Below are 23,170 nucleotides of genomic sequence, written 5' to 3'. Positions count from 1 at the left end.
TGCAGTGCGTATTCGGCGCTCACGGACGAATCAGTGAGCGTACAGATCTGCGAACGGTGCGCCGGTCACACGCGTTTTTGTATGCGCCGTTTTCTAACAATTGATGCCCTCTCGATCGTGGGCTTGCTGGCGATCAGCCGTTTCTGATACGGTAATCCGATCTTTCTATCGAGGCCACTTATCATTTCACGTCGCCACATTTCATTGTTGCCTGAATATGAACTCATGACTGTCGTTGTTGCCTGCAGCAACTGAATTGTTGCGCTGCTATAGGCACGCGGATGAATGTCAAATCGCCGACATGAAGGGAGGAAATATATATGGGGGTCACCCTTGAAACGCACTTGCAACTACGCTCTTGGACCGAGCCCTAGCACAATACCTAGGAAAAGTTCATGAAAACTACTCCTTGCTGATATGGTGGTTAGTGAGTGCGTGCCGCAACATGCAACGTGTTTGTAAAAGCGGATATCCCCATCAGTCGAGTGCTTCTGTGCCTGCCTAAATATTTGTTGTTACTTGTTGTAGTCGTTTTATGTGATATTCATAGTAAGAATGCAGCAGGGTGGAGCAGCAGACCCGAGGGAAATTCTTTGCAGTGCGTACGTCACCGAATTTTCTGTTTTATTTTTTCGCGCACAGCGTAATGAGAACATTCTGCTCGATTTTTGCTCACGCGACTCCTTTTTCTTCGTCACAGACAATTTAAAACAGGTATCGAGACGCGCATTTTCTATATTTCTTTTTTAGTTTAAAGGGATACTGAACTAAAAATGCAAAAATGTGAAAAAAGATGGTTGATCCCTCCTTCATAGGAATCGGAATAACACGAAAGTAAAGCGTGCCCTTACAGAAGTAACTGAACGTTTACAGAAGTAACTGAATTGATATAAGAGAGTTTGCACAATGTATATTGATGTCTGGCAGCTACAGCACCGTTTACCGTGTACTTAGCTTTGGTGCACGTTAATGATCCCCAGGTGGTCGAAATTTCCGGAGCCCTCCACTACGGCGTCCCTCATGATCACATCGTGGATTTGGGACGTTAAACCCCATATATTATTATTATTATTATTATTATTATTATTATTATTATTATTATTATTATTATTATTGCACCGTTTAACGTGGATGCACCCACTTTGATGATTGGTGGCACATCTCCATCCGGACGACTAACGTCCATGTTAAATGATTAAACAAACCCTTGTAGTAGCTGTAGTAGTTAACGGTGAAAGCGTAATCAGAGAACGAGGTGTGATAGCCAGAAGAGCGTCGCATATTGAACGCTGAACCTGGTCGCCATTCCGCGGCATGTTAAAATGTGATTGAACACCACGGCCGTACTAGACGGAAACGCAAAGCGCATCCTGCCGCCCCGGTAGCCCAGCCGCGATTTTACAGCGAAAGCTGTTATGAGATCATTTCACCGGCCGTTTTTGGCGCCGTAGTTGTCCGCCGCCGCCGCCGCCGGTGTCCGTAACCAGTATCGCTCGAAATAAGAAAAAAAACGAAATAAGAAAAAATCTCCAGGATGGAACGAGGTTCGAACCTGGGCCCTCTGCGTGGGAGCCCAGTATTCAACCTCTGTGCCATGCCGGTGCTTGAAACTGCTTTGCAAAAAGGTCCTATACAGGCTTCATGTCGGAAAGGAACCACATTAGCATATGCAATATAGCGTGGTAGAAGAGTAAAATAAGCACCAAGCGTCGCACAACGCGAATTCTGTAACCAGACGTCACACAATGCGAATTGCGCAACGAGTAGGTTGTTGAATGCTTCCAACCCATTACAAAGGACTCTGCCATAATTCTTCATCGTCATCAGGCACAGCATCAACAAAGTGCGCATAATGCCTTACATGCGTATAGCAGGTACCAACGCTCTCCGTAGAATGATGAAAAAATGGCACAGTGCCTGCTGCCCTACTTCTCAAAATTACAATGATTTATAGCGTACTGGGTTCCTCACAAGTGCACTTGTATTGGTTGCCAAGGAAGCCCATAAGCGCATGATCCACTTCCTCGGGGTCTCAGTAAAATTACACTGATTTATAGCGTAGTGGGTTCCTCGCAAGTGCACTTGTATTGATTGCCAAGGAAGGCCATAAGCGCATGATCCATTTCCTCGGGGTCTCAGTAAAGTTCTTCGCCCCCCCCCCCTCCCCCCGTCTCTCTCCCACGTCAACGTATGTTATACAGCATGACTGGAGAGGGAAATAGTGACCGGGCGTCACCCAATGCAAATTACATAACTGGTGGGCCGTTTAAGATTCCAACCCATTACAAAGGGCTGAGCCATAATTCTTCATCGTCATCAGTCGTCGCGTCAACAAAGTGCACATGATGCCTTACAGACGTGTAGCTGGTGCCTCGCTTCTCCGCAGAATGACGAATAATGGCTTAGTAGGTGTTTCCCAACTTCACAAAAATTGTGATTTATGGCGTAGTGGGTACCTTTCTAGTGTAGTTGTTTTGTAGCCCCAAGAGAGCTTAACGGGCTCTAGAAACGCTGCTCTTCCAGCTTTCGCTGTGACTGTGCTGCGGTTTCAGCGCAGGCCTGGCGTTTTTTTTCTCGGGGCGAGCGCGTCAGCGGTGAACGCGGTGTTATGGCGGTGTTACAGCCAGGCGAGACAGGCGCGCGTCGCAGAGCTATTTTTGGTTTGGATTAGCTTGATGCTGTGAACGAGGCCGACGCTTTTACGACGCTTGGTCCAAGATCGCCACCTCGTGGTGTGTTAAGGCACTGACAAAATTGAACATCTATTGAAAACGTGCCGAATGGGACGGACGTGTAACGCATTGCATGTTCTAATCGCGGAGGTCACAGTAATGACGAATTACTTTACTTTACCGCTCCCAGAGGGCAGCACCAGCCCGCCGACCAGGAGAGTGGTAGATATCAAAGGCGCGTTTGTAAATCCTCTAGAGCCTGTGGCCGTGGCGCAGTGGATAGCGTGCCCGGCATCTGTTGTTGTGGACCGAGCGGTCGTGGGTTCGATGCCCGTTGACGGAACTTTTTTTTCTTTGACATCTGATCGTGTAAATTTTTTCTACGTCATTTCCGTGACGGAAATACGTCACTGAAGTTTTGGTGGACCCCGGCATAAAACACTTTCGTGTTAAAACATGAAAATTGTACTGGGAAGATGCGACTGTTGCGATAAAGAGAGTTTACTTCACATATTTTTGAAGAGTTCGCTGCATTTCTGGAGGATTGTGCGCGCGACGGCTGCACGCCAGCACGCGCGGAGCTGCGCATCGACGGCCGTGTCGTCAAGCGACGGAAGCACGTTGCGCGCTTCTCTGTCCTGCTACTTCTCTTTCTTCACATCTCCTTTACAACCCACTCTCCACAAAGGCACTGAGAGATGCCCCACCCGGGAGCATTGTTCGCGGAGGGTGCCTTTCCTACTGGTTCATAGGAACCGTTGTGGGAGCGGAGCGTCTTGAGACTCGAGAGACGCGGGCGACGGCTCGCATGGTTGGCACGCCCATTTCCGTTAAACTTTAACGTCACCACCCCTACTTCACACCGTGACCGATAGACGCTGCAGTTTGTGAAAAACGCATTAAATTCATTATTTTCATCGCCTTTACTCCTGGAAACAAGGCTGTGTTAACCAATTTCAGCACCCAAGCTTTCCTTTAGGCTGAAAATCTCGGCGGCAAAAGTTTTGTTCGGCATCTCTTTTAAGTCATGGCTTACTGATGTCTAACTATGATACGTGATTTATGTACAATTTTACTACAGGCATCCAGCCATGGCTAAAACGAAACGACGGACCTCTCAACAGTCCTGCAGCCCTGTTCAAAGATCTCGAAGAAGAGTCCGCGAGAATCGGAGGCAAGATTCTGCCGCATCGACAGCAGACAAGGGGTTAGTAATCTGTGCGCGTCACACGTTTCTGAAATCTCGTAAGAAATTTCCTAGTCCTCGTTGTTCAATCTAGGGTATCTTTTATTTATAAAAATTGCTGCTTTCTGTCGCGCATTTTTGTTCCTTGTTTTATTAAACTTCATATTAGCTTGGGCAATCACATTTTATTAATGTACAACTCATTGTAGAAGTTTCGATGTTATTATGTGGTCTCTCGTGTTTTTTGGCGCGAGTAATAACTTAAAAACCTAAATCTGCACCAACAGATGTATGTCGAACTGTGCACGATCCGAAAACTCTGTCTGAACCGGAGTTTTAGCCGGAACTACAGCCGAACCAATATTCTCGGAATGTGCCGGAAAGCCGAAAAAGTATAATAATGGTTACTGCATCAGCTGAGAATTGTTCATGCACATACAGCGCAAACGGCAGCACGACAACATACCTCACAAGTCTTCGTCAGCTTCTCCCACTAGCAGATCCTTACGCTAACGAGTACCGTAGTCATAGGCGTATCTTCCGGGGGTGGGGGGGCAAGGGGGGCGCTAGCATCCCCTCCCGCAATGAGAAAAGTTAGGGGGCCGGACCGCCCCCCGTCCCACTTTCAACAGTGTTCACTGTCGGCTGCACACTGGGAAACCATCGACTGAGGCGAAGTTTTACTTCTACACAGCAATCATTTCCTTATATAATGAAATTTGACCTGCGCTTCTGCTGTGGAGATCGTCTCCCGTGTCTCACGACCACGCACTGTAGGCTCTATGCGCTGCAGGCCGCCTATGCGACGCTTTCGCGCATTGTGCTACAGCATTGCAGAGAAGGCTACTGCTGAGTTAGAGCACTGTGTCATGATTTTATTCTCATCGGCCTGGCCTGAAATTTACATAATCGACGATGCGAATACGGGCAGGAACCAGTAAACGTTTTATGGACCGATCAAACGCTCTTCTGTATCGGGAAATTCATTTTCTTTCATCAGAAAGGAATAGCATCAACGCTTCTCTACAGGCACGTAGCCAGGATATATTTCGGGGAGGGGGGGGGGGCGTCAATGCCTAATTCGAAAAAATGTCTTCCCATGGCTGTCACTAATCCCGTTAATGGGGATTGCATTCGCCGGGCGGATTCGAAGGGCGGACGTATCGGCCCCCCGAAACGCACCACGAAACCGCGGACAATTTAGAGTTGGTCCTTTTAGTGTGCCAGCGAACGCCGGTTGTGGTCCAAAGACCGAGTCAGAGCGAGAGTCGATAACACAAACGAAAGATATTCTAAGTTAAGGCAGCACAAACATCACAAACACATGCACACTCGGCTGGTATCAGTTACAACGTCACAATATAACTCAGATGGTGTTTACACAACGGGAACTAAACGAACAGATCACGCGCTACAAATGCAATCTCATGCATTACAACCTTTTCAAGAACAATTAAAATCCTGAATATTCAACAGCGTATCCAGTCCACAATTCTTGGACGGAACTTGAATCCTCTTCCAGGAAACACTCACGCACACTCCAGCGCTGATCGTCGTAGTTCCCTCCGTCGGTCCCGAATGTTTCTCTTCCAGGAAACACTCACTTAACTTCTCTGCTCACACGGCGTCATCATCCGATTCTTCCAGATCGACGATCGACTGACCGCACAACATCATAAACACGTCTTCTTTGGCTGACAGAGCCACACTCAACATACCTTCACCATCTCCGGACCGACTGACTGACTGGTCATCGATGCACGCTTTTATCCCATCTCCCATGGGTCCCAAAAGCGTCGGGAGAGTTGTTCGGCGTGCAGCACAGCCAAGGCTAGGGAAAGTGCGAGACCTTTCCCGTCCATTTCGCCCGCGGCGGCGTCACTCGTCGTCGCATCATGCTTCCCTTCGAGATGGTTCCAGGCTTTGCCGGGCGTTTGATCTGGTTGTCTGCGTCCGGCTCGAGTGGGTGAGGAGGAAGCGCCGCGCGGGCGTCTTTTAATATTTGTTTTTTCGTGGTTCGCGCTTCTTGGGCGAGCGGCTGGCGCCGTGCTATCCCGCTGCCGTTTAGAATTGGCCGCGTGCGCGCTTTATTCACGCGCTCGTTTGTGACGATGGCAAGAGAAAAAAAAGTTGCCCGGGAATATAGAAGGCTGGACGAATTTTTTTTCGTCCCCCCCCCCCTTTGCCTACGTGCCTATATCCAATTTGCTATGAGTCGATGAACGTGCAGAACTGCTGAAGGTTTTAGATGGGCCGCCTTGGGGGAGCTAAAGAATGTTTCCGCTTGAGTTTCCGATTATCTTGCTTCACCTTGCCAACGTTTTTAGATTAATCTAAAAACGTTGGCCTTGCTTATCATATGGTAGCTTGCTGCGATCGGGGTGGCTTGGAATAAGGCAGTAGACTCGAGTACATTGGGAAGCCCAGCTTTCAAGTTTGTCGCACAAGTTGATATACCGGAACATGGAAATGGTCAAGGTCTACGGTTTTCTGGACTAACAATTGTTGGGGTTTAACGTCCCAAAACCAGGATATGATTATGAGAGACGCGGTAGTAGAGGGCTCCCGAAATTTCGGCAACCTGGGTTTACTTAAAACGTGCACTTGAATCTAAGCACAGGTGCCTCGAGCATTTTCGCCTCCTTAGAAAATGCGGCCGCCGCGGCCGGAATTCGGTCCCGCGACCTGGGTTTTCTGGACTCAGGAGAGTGAATCGACAGCCGAGCTAGACTCGTACAGGGCAAAGTGCAACTCGGACGGCAGAGAAGCACACACGAGCGGTGCTGTTTATCTCCCTCGCTTCCTCTTTCTCAGTAAGGAGTTCACAGAGTTGTACACGCGTACAAACAGCTCAACATCGTTATACTACAACTGAAAATATTCAATACACATATGAATTGATCTCGCCAGTTTCCATAAGTAGCCGCAGCCATTGTAATCGGCGGGCAGCCTTCTTGAATCACATTCCGAATGAGACACTCTCCGGCTATTCCAAAAAAACAAAAAAAAATTCGGCAGATCCCACGTACCGCGGGAGTCGAAGTTATGCGAAGCATGCGGCGGGTAGGTGACTGGCGTAACTTTTTTTACTGAGCGACACGTTACAAAATGACGCTAAAGATATGTTTAAATTTTATACGCACACATATATATATATGTTGAAAAGCCGCATATGTGTCCCGAGAACGCACGCACGTTTCACGAACTCGTGTGCATGTGTGGAAGAAGTTCTTGACAGTTCTTGAACAAGGGCATCATCACCATGATCAGTGAGCACCAGCATCTGGTCATGACTTGTAATAGGATCCGGTCGTGATCGTGGTGACGAGAGGTCCATGTGTAGTGAAGTATGTGGTATAGTAGAGCTGTTGGAATTCTAGAATGCCTCGGTTCCTACACCTACACCCGTTCATTACGTCACATTTTAGCATAAAAAAGCGACACACGGCCAGGGGCGGATTATCCAGGGTTCAAAGGGTTCAAATGAACCGGGCCCTCCGGTTTTAGGGGGCCCCCCAAGGGCCAGAAAAAAATGGCCGACTTCGTTGTCTTGTTCGAAAAAGTTCAACCCTCCTGCTGGATTCCTCTGATATAAACAGATTATCTATTTCAATAATCAATATACATGCTTCTAAGAGGTTGTTTGTTGCATAACGTGCATAATCTTGAAGTCAGTTCACAGATCTGCAGTCTGTGGTAAAAACCTTTTACTCGCCCAAGACCATGCATCGTGTAGAGGGAAGGAGCTGATCCAGCGGATGGACACACAGAGCAGCCTGACGAGGATTTTAGCAGCTACGGTCCAACACGCAATGCGAGGGCGCATAGAGAGTGGTTCCTGCTTGAAATATCGTTTAATGCGCTGAATGAAAATAACCGGTAAGAAGCTGACGCATATGTATGCTATAGTATGCTTCCATTATAGTGTAAACAACGCACCATGAAATATTTGTATGTTAAGGAACTTCCTGATTATGCAATGATTCCGAAGGAGTAATGGCTTGATTCTTCGCTTCTGGCATTGCCGTTCTGTCTTAATTCCTGCTTGGTGGTTACATAGGGAAACTTAGGAGACCATCACTTGGTAAAGGTTGTGCACAGGAAATATCTACAACATATATCCACTATCTGGCCACCAGCAGACCCTCACCGCAATTGCTTGAGCGTTGTGGTGGGGGTCTTCAACCGACCATCACTTTTGAACTTCTTCTACGCAATGCCCTGCATAGCACATGCAACCACAGGCGTCTCAGGTGAACATGATGCTTCTCCGAGCCGACCGCGGATGCGCGCAGCTTGTTCGAGATCACATACTCAACGATCCACGAGGCAGCACGGCTCTTATGACGCATTCTTCGGTTAAAGAAGTTTCGTGTGTGCACACGACCAGTGAAACCTTCATGCTCTGGAGCCTTCTTTGTACTCGTCGTTTTCACTGCAGAACAATAGCATCATATGCTGACCTTAAAGGTAAGAGCTTCAAAATTTACATTCGTGCCAGTATTGGAAACAACTGCAAGCGCGTTTCTTATATTTGGGCACTTGGGCACTTTATGGTGGCTAACAGGTACAGTGTGCACGTTTCGTGCGAGAGTTGCAGAGCTTCTGTTTTCGTTACTTTGCAAAGATTGAGGCACTACCAACATCTTTGCGAGACCCTTGGGAACAATAAAATAATATTCAGTGGATTATCATTTGAATACTTTTATTGCGAATGTATTATTACGCAATGACTAAGTGGGTGCGTTTGCTCTCGTGTTGCTTCCGTCATTATCAACTAATTTTATGAATAAGCAAGTACGAGCTTTTCTTACTAACTTATTCAGAGCGGCCGATTTCGCCAAGCTTCGACATTTTGTGCTTTATTTTTGCCACCTTTGGAGACTGTCGGTCACCATTCATTGGAATGAGCGAGCATCGCTGTAATATTCACCTGAACCAGAACGCTTGAGAATGCAACCCGCTGCGAAGATATGTGAACCATAATGATATAGAGATCTTATTGTAAAGTCAATTCCGGCTGTATCATCTTATTCTGTGGACTTTTTTCGTACTGTAGACAGATCCAGATCATGTCGAGAGAGTAATCGGTAGACAGGAAGCAGCAGAAACCCAAACTACGCGATAAACACTTGTCAGTGAGTTTATCGCCAATATCAGATTTCTTCGGTAGCGTTTCATTGTCTTGTTAAACTACCGCAATGTTACTCATAAATTTGTTTGGAGAGTATTCTTCATTGTCGCTCTTAGTAAAAATTATTTCTAGAAGAGCACACTTTGAATAAGTTACTTATAGATCATAAACTTGGCTTGCAGGCTCTGTTACTGTACCATGCCACGGAAAAAGGAGTTCTCTGGCGCTCGAAAGCGCCATTTGGCAACGGAGAAAAAAAAACACCTCAGCGACACTTTAGAAAAAATGCCTAAGCTTTCTAGCTATTTTACCATTGACAAGAGCTTGGCCAGTAATCCGTCGACCAGTGAGACCAGTGAAGGTGACGCAGCAGCTCAGTGAAACTGTTTGTTCCGAAGCAGGCGCAAGCGAGGCGCTCTGTTCAGTGGCTTTAAAGCCAACAGCCTCAACGAGCATGGTCGGGGAACACAACTTCATCGCACACTGCGATGAGGCCCAGTTCACCAGGGACGAGCAGCCCGACCGAGACAGACCAGCCACTGCCTGATGAGCGTCCTTGCATGTCTATGGATCCCGCGGACTGGCTTCCTCTGCGCGGAGCCAGTCTACTTTTGGGTGGCACAAACCCAGGATGTCTGTGAAAATGCTAGAAACATGCAGGGTGATTACTTTCGCTCGAAGCGGTACTTTCAGCCAACTGACGCGGCACCGAAGGGCTACCAAATTCAAGCAAGAAGTGTTCTATGCTCACCGCACCAACGGCGAAGTAGTCTTGCGCGAATGGCTGCTGTACAGCCCTTCCAGAGGATCTGTATATTGTCGAAAGGACCAATTATCGGAACCAGATGGGTTCAGTTCATGGAACAAGGCATATGCAAAGTTAAAGACACACGAGGAAAATGAGTGTCATAGACAATGCGTGCTTGACCTGTGCAAGCGACGTTCTCTCAGAACGTCGCTTGCATTCATACCAGACAAATCTTAATGCTGTCCATGTGTCCTCGTCTCCTGATGTAGTTAATTATTATGATGACAATCTCTCCACGTGCTCCGCAAGAAAGAAAACGCCCAGGTGATATTAAACACTCCGGAGAGGCTTAGAATAAATGTGGCTTGTGTTCTTTGCAGCTAAATCTAAAAAGCGTCAAGTCTCAAGCATCACCAGATGACAAAGCGGGAAAGAAAGGGGGCAGGGCGAGGGGTGAGAGGCCCCCCTTATTTTTTTTGAACCGGGCCCTCCGCACTGTTAATCCAGCCCCGCACACGGCTCTTGCCTGCTTAGTGTGAACAAGGAACCCGTATGGGTCCCGAAACGTCTCTGTGTTTTTCACCTTGACTTGGTCAGTGACCGCATCTAAATCATCATGCTCGGTCATTTCGTCGACAAATCGGCTGTCGACAGAGCCGGCGACAAGTAGGAACCTGAAGCCACCCTTCGCGTTGGTGAGGTATAGGCCGCCGAGGCTGGTATGCCTGGATAGTGCTACGTGGACCAACATCAGTGGATGGTGTTTGTCGTATTCGTAGACTACCTGGGCGTATGTGGCCTACGTAGCCTAGTCTACAAAGCGGCTGTCACTCAATATGGCATCATCCTCGGTCAGCATGAGGCTATCGCCCAGCCTCGTAAGAAATGAAGTGGACACTGCGTCGTTCTTGAGGACTAAGTGCAATTTACGGTGCGGTGATGTGGATATCATATGTAACTTTCGTTAATGTATTCCTCCGGGGTCGAGCAATGCTTCAATATAGCTTGCTGAATCATATGAATACAAACGTAATGTTTATTAGGCTGCTATAAAAGCGGAGCCAACACTGGAACTACAGACGTTAATCTGATATGATGCATGTGTCGTAGGAGTACACATCGTAGGAGTATCACGTAGTGTTTATTGCTTTCTTGTAAAATTAGATAGCAAGCACCACAACCACAATTGACGTTGCACCGATATTACGCCTGCGTAGGCTGTTTTTCCAAACCAGTTTATAGACCTGGCATGGCTCAGTGGTAGAATACCTGATTCCCACGCAGAATGCTTGGGTTCGATTCCTGCAGGGATCCTAATTTTCATTCATTCCATTCGTTGAGTCAACGCTGCCATTGTTGGTTTTCCTTAACGCTCTAGCATTTAAGTTACCAATGTCCGTCCTCGCCGTTCCTGGGTAGATATAAACTGTCAATCACCTGTGGCGCATACCCGTACGCCGCGGCCCGTGGTAAACGGGTATGTGCCACACGTGTCTAGTGGAAAGGGTTTGACGACGTACGCGACAGGATTTTAACGTTATTCATGTCATGACCCGGCAATCATATTCGTCAAATCCTCTTACCCTCCCATGCAAATTTTGGCCTTCACCAAGTTAAGGAGGCGATCATGAGAGCACCCAGACGTAGGCGGCTAGATAGATAGATAGATAGATAGATAGATAGATACGAAGATAGAAACGCTCAAAGTGCCAGAGGTTCGCTAAGAAATGCTTCGCATTTAAAACGTTTAGGTGTTGTTCAGCATAGTAATGCGCCGTTTAGTGTGCACACGTCATTTTAACACCGCGAGATTTCACAGACATGCGATGTCGCGTAACAAGCGCGTGATTTTAAGGCACACCAAAAGATATGGCTGATCCCTCCGTCATAGGAATCGGTATAACACGAAAGTGTAACGTGTCTTCACAGAAGTTGTGCTTATCGTGTAGTGATATATGAGAGCTTCTACAATGTCTATTGGTGTTTTGCAGCTATAGCACCGTTTGACGTGGATGCATCCATGTTGACAGCATGTCTCTATCGCGACGACTAACGCCCATGATCATGATTAAACCGTTGTGGTAGCTGAAGTTGTGAACATATACTTGGAATCAGCGAATCGTGAATCGCGCGTAAAGATGACATCAACAAGCTCATAATCAACGCTGGTACCCGATATGCACTTCTTCAAAACGTCGTCAATTAAGGAGAGAAGCGGCAGTGTGTGCTTACTAGTAATGTGTTACCGACGCCTGTGTTCATGCATATACTACCACACTGCGCTTCAGCAACACAGGAGGCAGAGAATCATCGCTTGAGCCACAAACGCGTGCGTCCCGCTGGCCTCTGTCTCGCTCCACCAAGGCACGACATTCTCCCGTCGAAATCGTGTCCTTTTTGCAAGGCGTATTGCAGCAGTTTTGTTAGTCGGTGCTCTCGCCGGCGCACGCTAACACGAAGCGGGAGGCAAAGAACGTAACTGCGTCTAGGTTTCATCGGCGACGCCAGCGCGGCCAGTGTCACTCGCTGGTTACGAGACGCTTTAACCATGGCCTCTGATATCGCACACGGAATCTCGGAGTAAGCGCTAGTAAATGTCGATCGCGACGCATTACTTCTTTTCACGTCTCACAGACGGCGGCACCGCCCCGCTCTGCCCCGCCTACCTACGCCGCCAACAGAGAGCACCGTGCGAAAGAGGATGTGTGAAAGATATAAGGCGCGTTCGTGGAGTGTCCGTCATCTGGCAAGTTGGCTTAGTCTGTTTCCCGTAAAAAGTTATACAAAGATCTAGTAGATACAGTTCTTCCTGTTCCTCTTTATAGGGCAATTTACCGTGTAGGCCCAGGTCAGAATGTCTTAAGCCGAGTAAAAAAAATGGAGGTAACACCTGGAGTAAAATCCTTTTTCTTCAAATTACACAGTGCAACATTGCCTGTCAAAACATGGATGCAAGAAAAGGGCTTATTCGTTCCTTGGGGAGACCTTTGCTTACTCTGCAGGAAGCCGGAGACAATCGAACATGTTTTTCTTGACTGCTGGGATGCGGTCTTTTTTTGGGACGTTCTTCAACGCACTTTAAAAAAGGATTTGCCCCTCGATGCCTACGGCATCAGATTTCTCCCGTTTGAAAATGAGGAAGGGGTACCATTCGATCTAGTCATGTTACTGGGCCTACACAGTATATGGCAGTCAAGAATGGCGGTGCGCCATGCTGATATTAATGCACGTCCGGTTCGACAATACTTCTTCGAGTCTATATGTTCATTTGTGGAAACACAAAAGGTCCAGGAAGATGTACCGGATTGGCTTCATCAAGTAGAAAGCCTTCTACAGATGAAGCAATTTTAAGACGCTTATCAAACTATATTTTTTTTATATTTTTTATATTTTTTATATATTTTTTATTTTTTTTGTTCTTTGTACGGTATATATTTGTTTTCACTGCTGTATGTATGTACATAGGCAATAAAGAAAGAAAAAAAGCAAGTTGGCTTAGTCGGTTGAGCGTCGGGCGCTTACCGTCGCGGCCGCAACGTCGTGGGTTCGATTCCCAGCGGCGAAAATTTTTCTTGGTTTTTTTCTTTCTCACCCGTTGGCGTCCATTTTATCAACGTCATAACCGTGACGGAAGTACTTGGTGGACCCCGGCATAAAACACTTTCGTGTTAAAATTTTTGACGAATGGCGAAGAACCAATAACCAAAAATGCGCCGTATTGAAAATAGTCTATTCCCTTATTTTTATGTGGTCGTGCATGAGTGGTCATTACACGATTGATCATTCTGGGGTCATTTGCTGCCTCGCGTTACGACCAGGTGCTGTGTGAATGAGCCAGAACATTTCGACCAATCATAAACAGCTAATGGCCAAAGCAGGGGGAAAGAATGCGGGGCAGTTGAACGTTGTTATCACCCACACTTTTGCAAAGAAAATTGTGCTTAGACCGTTTGCATGGACGTAGATACCTGGAGGGGCCGGAGGGCCTTCCCAGCAAAGTAGAAAACAGCACTGTTCAGAAAACAGGACCAGCACTGTTCAGCACTGGTCCTGTTTAGTCTTTATTGTCTTCGTTATATTGCGCTGTTTTCTACTACGAAGTTCGCACGCTTCAAGCAAAGTTGCAAATAGAAATACGATGAGTATAAAGAATGTACTACGGCCCTAATGCCACAAATTCCTACTTGAAAAGAACTTGTGGTTGACAAGTCAACAATAATAGTAGTATAATAACAGTAATAATAATAACGATGCGCTAAAACACTATTTCTAGTAGGAGCAAGCAAGACAAAATATCAGATACGCAAACCTGAATATCTGCAAGAAAGTGCGGTACTAATTACGGAAAAAGAAAGGTCCAGTCACTGGTATCTGCATCAAAAAACGAAATTATTAGTGAGCAGCTTGTAGAAGTTATCGCAATTTCATTGAATGATACAAATTTATACTACTGGGGAGGCCCTCATCGACATAATTGTATTCATACATAAAGTTGTGTGGATAATGTACGAAAAGTGTTGTTAGCAATACCATTACATGCATAACACGTATATGTATGGTTGTCCCAGTGTATGCTCCGTAGAAGTAATTGTGCTTTTTCTATAATGTTGTTAACACTGCTAACGAAATTCTCTCTATATATACCGGGTGTTCCAGCTATCTTTAGCCAAGGGTTAAAAAATACAATATTAGAGAGAGGCGAGTGAAATCAGTGGAAATTACTGACAGTTTCCTTGCGCATTACAGACAGTTTTTGTTTGGTAATTAACTAATTTGTCCTTTTGGAACGTGAAACCCCAACATTTGTTATACAGTGATTCCACTCCTGCGCCAACTGCGCCAAATTGGATTTACTGCGCCATCCTGATAATATCGAAGGAAATTGCGCCAAACTGCGCCAGAACCTTGGGTTTCTATCACCAGCAGTCGCACCGCCGCCGCGTCAAAACGTGCATGTAGCTTGATCATGAGGCCGCCAAAGTTACAACCACGGAGCAAAAATTATTCAGGTGAATAAACAGCGCTCGCGCGTGCTAACCGAGTAAGCCACGATGCCATGTACGGTGCCGACGCGGCTTCTGTTGTGCAAGTTGGCTCGACGGCAAAACGCGCTCTCCGCAGAGGCTCGTGACGTCTAGGCCTTTCAGTCGCGAGAGAGTGACGGCGATTCATCGGCGGACGACGTCTGTTCCAGAAACGCTGCTGGTAGCTCGCCTCAAGCGTCGCACGGCACGTAATTAAAGCAATGTTCAGTAATAACTACACGCGTGCCGCTAAAATCTATCCCTTATGTTTCGGGAAATCGCGGAATGAAATGAAGGAATGCTTGCAATAGATATATGGAACAATATCGAATTTTCCGTGATTCGCGTCCATGCAAGATCATCCAGAAGAGCTTTTTTGTAATTCCTTCCACCACATTCGGGTTTGTAACCGTTTTTGCGGTAAATAAGAGGTTCTGCCCTTTCGAGCTCGTGAGTGCTAGGGTCCCAATTCGAATTTCTTGCGCTATCTTATTAATAAAAGCATGCCTCCTGGTCGGAGCAGCAGTTCGGTTTTAATATGCGCAGCTGTCAGTAGCGGGTCCGTCCCTGATGGCCCTGGCGTCGGAAGATCCACTGTGAAGCGGCTACGCCGTGTTACTCGTCCGCCCCTCGCTTTCCAGGGTCAATAGCTGACGGTTAAAAGAAAATCACTGTGTGCGAAGCAGTCAATGCGATACCAAGAAATTGAATTGTTATACGAAGTGAGGCTAGCGGCTAACTCTTTTGAATCCGATCTCGTGTAACTCAACAAAACGCTGGTTTAAGGGAACATGGCCACTCTAGCGACCGAAGCGCCTTTTGTGGTTCTCTTAAAGGGGTCATGAACCACTTTTCCAAGTAATGATCTAATGACCTCAGTATCGGAGTGTACTGCCTCCCGAATCGATTGCCGCAAAAATTTCTCGAATCCGTCAAGAATCAGCGGAGTTACGGGGGTTTGGCGCACGCTCCCAGCGCTTTCTCTCTTTTCTCGTGCCGACGAGCGCACTGGAAGCTAGACAGGGAGGGATGGCATGGGGGAAAGAAGTTACGTCAGTGCGCGTCATGAAACGCGATCGCTCTCCCGCTGTGATTCGCTTGCGCGAGTGCGGCTACCGTGTACTGAGGAGTGCGGCGCCGGCAAGTGGCGGCACCCCGCGGCAAAGCGCATCTGATCCGAACGCCGCTCTCGATTTACGTCGGCTATCGGCCAATAAGCATGCTATGTCTCTTGCGACGTAAACTGACAGATCCGCGACGTAAACGGACAGACGCCCCGCCCACCGACGAGAGTGAGAACCGGCCTCTGTTTGAAAAGAGGGTGCCTGGGGAAACGGCAACTTCGCGTTCCGCTTGTGGCCATTACGCGGCGCGCACGACTGTAATATTTGGCAGAGCAGTTCATAGCCGTGTCAGCTTTCCGCAGGATGTGTTTTTTTCAACCAGCCCAAGGGGTGCTTCATGACCCCTTTAACACGAAGTAAGCGTTGAGAGCACAGCAAGTTTACGAGCTGTCTCCTGATGCCTCGAGACAGCACACGCGCCAGCGACAGCGCCCTTCGAGCGTCGCAGCCCCCCGCCTCCCCTGGCGTCCCTTCATACTCTTTGCGAATGACGGGTGGGACGTTTCCTCTCTGATGACCAATCGATGGCAGGCGTCGCACGTGGGGTGATTGATGTTATCGCATACACCCTCAGTGCGACGTAGACGGCCGCCTCGCGTCATCTTTGCGTCGCCATAACTTGTGACGTCATCATGACGTCATACACCGTGACGTCACGTGATGCCTTCATCACATGACATTGTCGCTTTTCGCCGCCTCCGGGATCGGTGCGCCGATCATGTAGGCGGTGCAGAACCAGATTAGGTGGAGAAAGCTTTCGGAGGGGGAGGGAGCAGGGGAGCATCGACTTATCGCGTGAGAAAAGAAAGATGGCTTTCGCCTTTCAGTCGTCTTAGTCGAATGCATAAGGGACCCTATGAGATTTTGTTTTCTTTTTTTTTTTTGCACTGCACGCTAGAAGGCACCCGGGGGTTTTCGACGTACAAATGAAGTTTCCTGGCCATAAACAGCTTTGCTGTAAAATGAAAACGAGGTTTGTTAAATCATGTAGTCCCCGTTTAACGCATTTTCGGGCACTTTCGCGGAAGCTCGACTTGACGCCGATCGCCATCTCCCAGGCAACCCGCCGCATGCACAAACGGTAGTCTGGAAGCACTGCGAGAATGCTTTTGCTACAGCACAGAGAGGCTTCAGAAAGGGGGAAGGGAGTGTCGGAGGAGGTTGGCTTTTTGAGGCTAGCTAAGTGACGTCATCTTGCGCCCAGCATTACAATCGATCGAGAAGTAAAAGAACCTGGCTCTCGCCTTGGAGTCGTTTTAGGGGAATGCATTAGGTACAGTGTGACTCTTTAGCATTGAGGCGCTGTTGTACGTCGTGGCGCTTGTCTACCAAGTCTGCTGATAACCACAGACGTATTTAGAGTGATTTCGTAAAGTACAACTTTATTGTTCCAGTATTTTGTTTATTTGCTGGTGTCAAAAATAATGGCTGCAGAGGTTATTCCAGAACACTCAACTGCATGATGCCCTTATCTTTGCAATGTCGAGTGAAATAGGGAGTGCTCTTGAAATTTCTCTATGAGATTTGCAATGAATCGAAATATTTCTAGTTGTTCATAAGAGCCCCATAATAATTATTGAGGTGCTTGAATTGAAATGCAACTTGTTTCTCCAGTGTACTCCAACATGTGAAATTAGCTGCTCCAGAGTGCTCCCAGATGCAAAAATCACCTGCTCCAAAGTGCTCCAAATGCAAATTCTTGCTGCTCCGAAGTGCTACAAAATGAAAATATTGCTGCTCCAAAAATTGCTCCAAATCAGAAGTCCTCGGTAGCATCACTGGTTATATGATAGACATTTGTGCTGTTTTATGTTTTCCATACTCTACAGTTTGTGTGTTTATTTGTTGTCTTCTGTGCTCGATCCGTTCAAGAGTTAAGAAGCAGGCGGCGCCTTGTCTGTGCGCCAGCATCTCCTTCACATCATATAAATGTAAAAATTTCTTTCAATCGCAGGTCCCCTAACAACGTCATTGTCTCCCAACCAGAAAAAGACTGCAAGACTATGGCCGCGAGGTCCTTGCAGTGCGCTGTGTGTGAGAAAGTTTTGAACCGCAGGTCGCAGCTGCGAACACACTTGTTCGCCCACGCAGGCGATAAACAGTACGCCTGCGACGTGTGCGGCAGGAAATACACGGAAAAGAAGAACCTGGTGATCCACAGTCGCACGCACACGGGAGAGAGGCCCTTCGAGTGTTCGTCGTGCCCGGCCACGTTCACCAGCAGCGAGACTCGGAGAAGGCACATGTCGACCCACACCGGCGAACAACCGCATCAGTGCAACATCTGTGGTAGGAGATTTGCCTGGAAATCAAGCCTTGCGTCCCACGCACTGACTCATTCGGGGAAGAAGGCGTTCGCCTGCCACGTGTGCGGCCGAAAGTTTTCCCGGAGAGACAACCTCCAGTGCCACGCTCGTACGCACACTGGGGAGAGGTCGTACGCCTGCCACCTGTGTCCCGCTGCGTTCGCGCACTTGAATACCCTGAAAAGGCACCTCGCAAACCACACCGGCGAGCGACCTCACAAGTGCGAGGTGTGCGGGAAGACGTTTACTGCAAGATACATCCTTTCTCAGCACAAGAATATTCACTCAGGCGTGAAGACGTTTAGCTGTCAGTTCTGTAGCCGCAAGTTTAGTTCGAAGAAAGGGCTATCCAGGCACACCCGCACGCATACGGGCCAGAAGCCGTATTTCTGCCACCTCTGTCCCGCCGCGTTCTCGCAGTGGAGTACGTTGAAGAGGCATGTTCTGAGCCACACCGGCGAGAGGCCTCATGGTTGTGAGGTATGCGGGAAGAGATTCACCCGAAGAGAGAACCTTTCGCGCCATAAGTGTCTTCACTCGGCTAGTAGCTAAGCTCGACTGTCACGTCTGTGGCGGTACAAACAGTAAAAAGGACCTCAGTCATAGGCGTGCGCACAGGGGGAGCAGGGGGGGGGGGGCTAATCGCCTAAGAGGGGGAACGAAAGATCTGCCCCATACGTTGGCCCCCCTAGTCACCTAAGAGGAGGGGGGGGGGCGCAGAAGTTGCCTCGTACGTTGACTTAGTAGGGGCGGGGCGCTGCGATGAACCTTCGCCCCCCCCCCCTGATGGGGAACCCTGCGCACGCCTATGACCTCAGTTCTGACATACACATCTACGAAAAGCGCAATGGCTGCAGCTCGAACTGCACGAGATTTTCAGACTGCTGTATTCTTGTGCTGATGTCATCCACCACGAAACATAAAACACTGCAGGTACGCAGCGAAACATACTCTTCTACGCGCATATTGCCCCTAGCCATGCAGCAGGCATACGCCGTGCATACTCCGACATGACGTCTTTCAGCCCATTGCAGGTCGTGCGGGCGCAATATATTTTTTCAATAAAACCGCGGTTATCTTGAAGCACAAACATAAAAGGCCTCCGGAAGTCTCGGAGCCCTTCTACACAAAGAAAAAACGATGCGTGATTGCATATCTGAACCTTCCGTTTTCTTGCTAGAGTGTGAGGTACACATGCTTTACGAATTTTTCCTCATGACCTAGAATCATGGGCACGCATGTTACTGGTTTTTCGTCCGTTCAGCTTTGTTCAATAAATTTCAGTTATACAGCGCTCGTCCTGAGTCCCTTTTCTGTGTCGCTGTCGTTTTCGCGCTGTTTTTTTTTCAAGTATACCCTTAACTAAGGCAGCCAGTACAGTCTGAATCACACATTTTTCTTGAAATACCATGGCCTTTTGCAAAAACTACGCAAGAAGTAAAAAAAAATATGCCGCAATGCGCCCGGCGTCGTCATGTGCTGTCACACCTAAGTGGAACATTGGAGATAACGCGAGTCCGCAGCCGGTCCCATGACCCCTCCAGACAAGAACGATTCAGAACGTCGGCTGTCCTTGGAGTATCGCGTTCTCGTGGCCTACTCGCCTACGAAATTCTGCATAAGAGCACGAGGGCCGCCGAACCCCTTCCAAAACGCTTGGCGTGGACACTAGATCATAGGGGACTTCAAGGAAACGAGCGCTCTTAAAAAAAAAAAAAAAGGTAGAGCACTTGCTAAGTTCGGGTAGTAACTGCTTGTCACCTATGTTACTACCCTTTTAGTAAGTGTAGTTAGTAGAAGCAAGGGTAGTAACTGCTGCTACCCTTGCTGCTACTAGCATATATGAGTAACTTACTACCCTAGCCGTGAGTAAAATACAGACTGTAAGAAAAAGAAGGTAGTAACTGCTGCTAGCGCGAATTTTTCGCCGCATTATTTACCCAATCTTAATAGTGGCCAACAAATTCATAAGGTCACATTACGACAAAACTTCGGATAATCTTGCTGGGAGTGTTATAAATGAGAAGAGCACACAGATGTAACAAGTTCACTACGCGAGATTACTTCATTAACAACTCCAGGAGTATTTATAGCACCTACAAGGATATGCATATCTGGTACCGGTGAGCACCCGTGCTTTGGGATGAGCACCTAAAGTCCAGTACACTACTACCTGCTTATGTGTGCTTTGGGGACGCAGCGCAAGACTTTTAGTCAACCGTAGCAAATAAAGCAATATGTGATGTCTATTTTTTTTTTATAAAACTGCCACAACAGAGCATCATACACAACGGCCGAGACGAGGTACTAAACTTGCTTACATAGCCTCAGTGCACTTGAATGGATCCCTGTGCTCGTACAGAGGCAGTAAGAGGCTAATAATAATAATTTATGAGGTTTTGCATGCCAAAACTACGGTATGATCATGAGACGGGCCGTAGTGAGGTCCTCCGGATTAATTTTGACCACCTGGGGCTCTTTCACATCCGCCTGTCATGTTAGTCACTTGCCTATAATTCATTACCTTTTGCACCTCCGTTTTCACAATAGCAGAATGATGCTTGGACATTGCGGTTGCGCAGTTTTAAAAGGAAAAATCTTTTCTTGATCCATGAGCGTGTTATTCGCCAGTTTACGATTAAAAGTGATGTGTCGAGACGATTCCAGTTATCAATTATTACAATAAGCATTAACTACAACTTTAGGTTGAGTAGTTAACGGCCGGATAGCAAAAAGGTAGTAATGGTCCAAAAAAGTAACGCTGCAGTTACTACCGATTTGCTTGCACTAAATATGTACTAACGTAGGTAGTAAGCAGGTAGCAAAGGGGTAGTAACGGTTGCAGCTAGTAACCGCTTACTAACGTAGGTAGTAAACAGGTAACAAAGGTTAGTAACGATCAAGCCCTAGGCGCCCCATCGAATGCGAAAATTGACTGGCGTCCTGCGTCGGCGTCACACGTCGGCGGCGTAACAGCTGTGATGCAAAAAGTCATCATCACGTGATGACGTCACAGCTCGACAAAATTTGTGACGTTCAAACCTCCCCCACCCCCTTCCGAAAAATCATGCGCTAATGTCGTACTTGTGTAGGTCTTTGTGTCGTTCACCTCCACTACCCTGAAACCTGAGGAAGTGCGTAGCATGGGCAGCCCAGCGATTCTCTCGGCAATCGTGCACTTTCTGAGGCAGTGGCGCCCTCTCTCGCGCGGCGCGGGTATCAGCCGGATGTTTCAGGAGCGCTTTTAGCGATCTTAGGTAAATTATTGCGATAAATTCGTGAATATTCCTGTAGTTTATATTATTTTAGACCTTGTTAGTGTATTTTGCACCGGTTTTGAGGATTGTTAGCCTTGTTTTAGGGCCTGTGTTGACCACTGCGTGACCATGCGACATGAGACGGTGGATAGACGACAAGCCGGGCCCCTAAAGTGCTACGCACTTCTGGCTACGCTACTGAACGAGGCGTATGGGTCACCTCCATCGATACGTGGACAATAGGGACCAAATGAATGTGGCTTGACCAAGCCAACCGAGGGTAAGAAAAACAACGCCAAAAAAGAAAAAAAAAACATAATAAAACGGAACACAAGCAGATTCCCAGAACACACGTTGTTCACCGCCTTCTCGCGCTGTTTTTTCAATTCTTATGGCGAGCCTACTCGGCTAAGCATTCTTTCTAGCAATTCGACGGGCCTCATGATTAAAAAATGAAAGCAACTAAAGATACGCTCGGTAACACGTACTTTTGCGCGCAACTGTTCTTTTTCGTCTTTAAGCGCGTACAGCGCGATTGACCCAGGAATCCTGATGGTACACAGCAAACATGCCAAGTTTTTCCAAGAACACCGAAGCACGCAACGAGGAATCAGCGCTTCGTTACAACTCAAGCAGCCGTCGAAACCAACGGAAACCAGCTCGATTCTGTCGAAACTCGAAAGTTTCGAAACTCGCAAACGTGGAGTCATACTCACTCGCTCTTTCCAATTCGGATCGAAGGAAATAGAGCTGCGTAGGTTTTTCCAGGAAGCCTCGCAGCAGCAGCACGTCGTAATATCGAGGCTTAGCAAACTTCTTTTCGTTCGCCGGGAGGCTTTTCCAGCTTCCTCCGTCGCTTTCCAAGCTCGCACTGCAAGCTCGCCTGCGCGAATCCGCGACGATCGACGAGCGTCGAGATAATCCCAACGTGTCAAAGTTACCGACGCTCCGAGCAGCGGCTGAGCGACCGGCAAAAGATGGAAGAGAGGCCTCCGACGAGAGAAGCGTCGTCGTCGCATGGCATGACTCGCAGGAGCGCGGTTATCAGTTCAGTCGTTGCTGCGGTGAAAACAGCGCGGCTATCCAAAGCTCGCTTCGTGTGACGAAGGGGCGAGTTCTTTATTTTTTTAGCGCCATCGAAAGCAAGAAAGGATATTACGGGGGATTCTTAGAACTATTTAACAATACGAAGGCGAAAGCGATGCAGTAAGAGCACGTTATGAACTCGGATTTCACATGACCGAAAAAAAAGATGTCCGAATAAACCGAATGCCGAAATATCGAACGCATGAACAAAGCAATGAACAATCCACATTGCACCAATGCATTTTCATTTTGTGGATGAATACGTAAATGCAGTATTGATTTCACATAATAGCAGTGTGAAAGCTGCAATCTTCGTCATTTGCGACTTTGTTCTCAATGCGACCACGGCTCAAACTCCTGTCCCTTAAGCTGAAACGTGCCCTGAAGACATTCCTGATTACGTACCGCCACATCCACGCGCACGTGACGGTAATTTTTTCTCCAGAAAAATGGCCGGCAACTGATCGTCCGTCTATCACAATGTAGCAAGTTAGTTTTGTGCCAGCATGCGAACCACGGCTGAAGCTCTTCATCATCAACAGCTTCCACGACGTTTGAGTTTTGTGACATTGCACGCGCATTGCCCGAAGTCAAAACGAAGCTACTGAGTGCCGCATCCGCTGTGGACGAAAC

General features: G+C 47.7%; 1 protein-coding gene across 1 annotated transcript in view; it reads left to right on the top strand.

The window, feature by feature from the left end:
- Positions 1–18,746, top strand: part of LOC119399031 (zinc finger protein OZF-like) — a 29,641-nt gene extending 10,895 nt beyond the window's left edge. The window contains exons 3-4 of the mRNA XM_049417507.1: positions 3,754–3,879; positions 17,980–18,746. Coding sequence (XP_049273464.1) covers positions 3,754–3,879; positions 17,980–18,746 — 893 coding nt within the window. The remainder of the gene's footprint in view (positions 1–3,753; positions 3,880–17,979) is intronic.
- The last annotated feature ends 4,424 nt before the right edge of the window (positions 18,747–23,170 follow it).

This window comes from Rhipicephalus sanguineus, chromosome 7, assembly GCF_013339695.2.
Source record: "Rhipicephalus sanguineus isolate Rsan-2018 chromosome 7, BIME_Rsan_1.4, whole genome shotgun sequence".
NCBI classification, from domain to species: Eukaryota; Metazoa; Arthropoda; class Arachnida; order Ixodida; family Ixodidae; genus Rhipicephalus; species Rhipicephalus sanguineus.
This window is presented reverse-complemented; position numbering and strand designations above follow the sequence as displayed.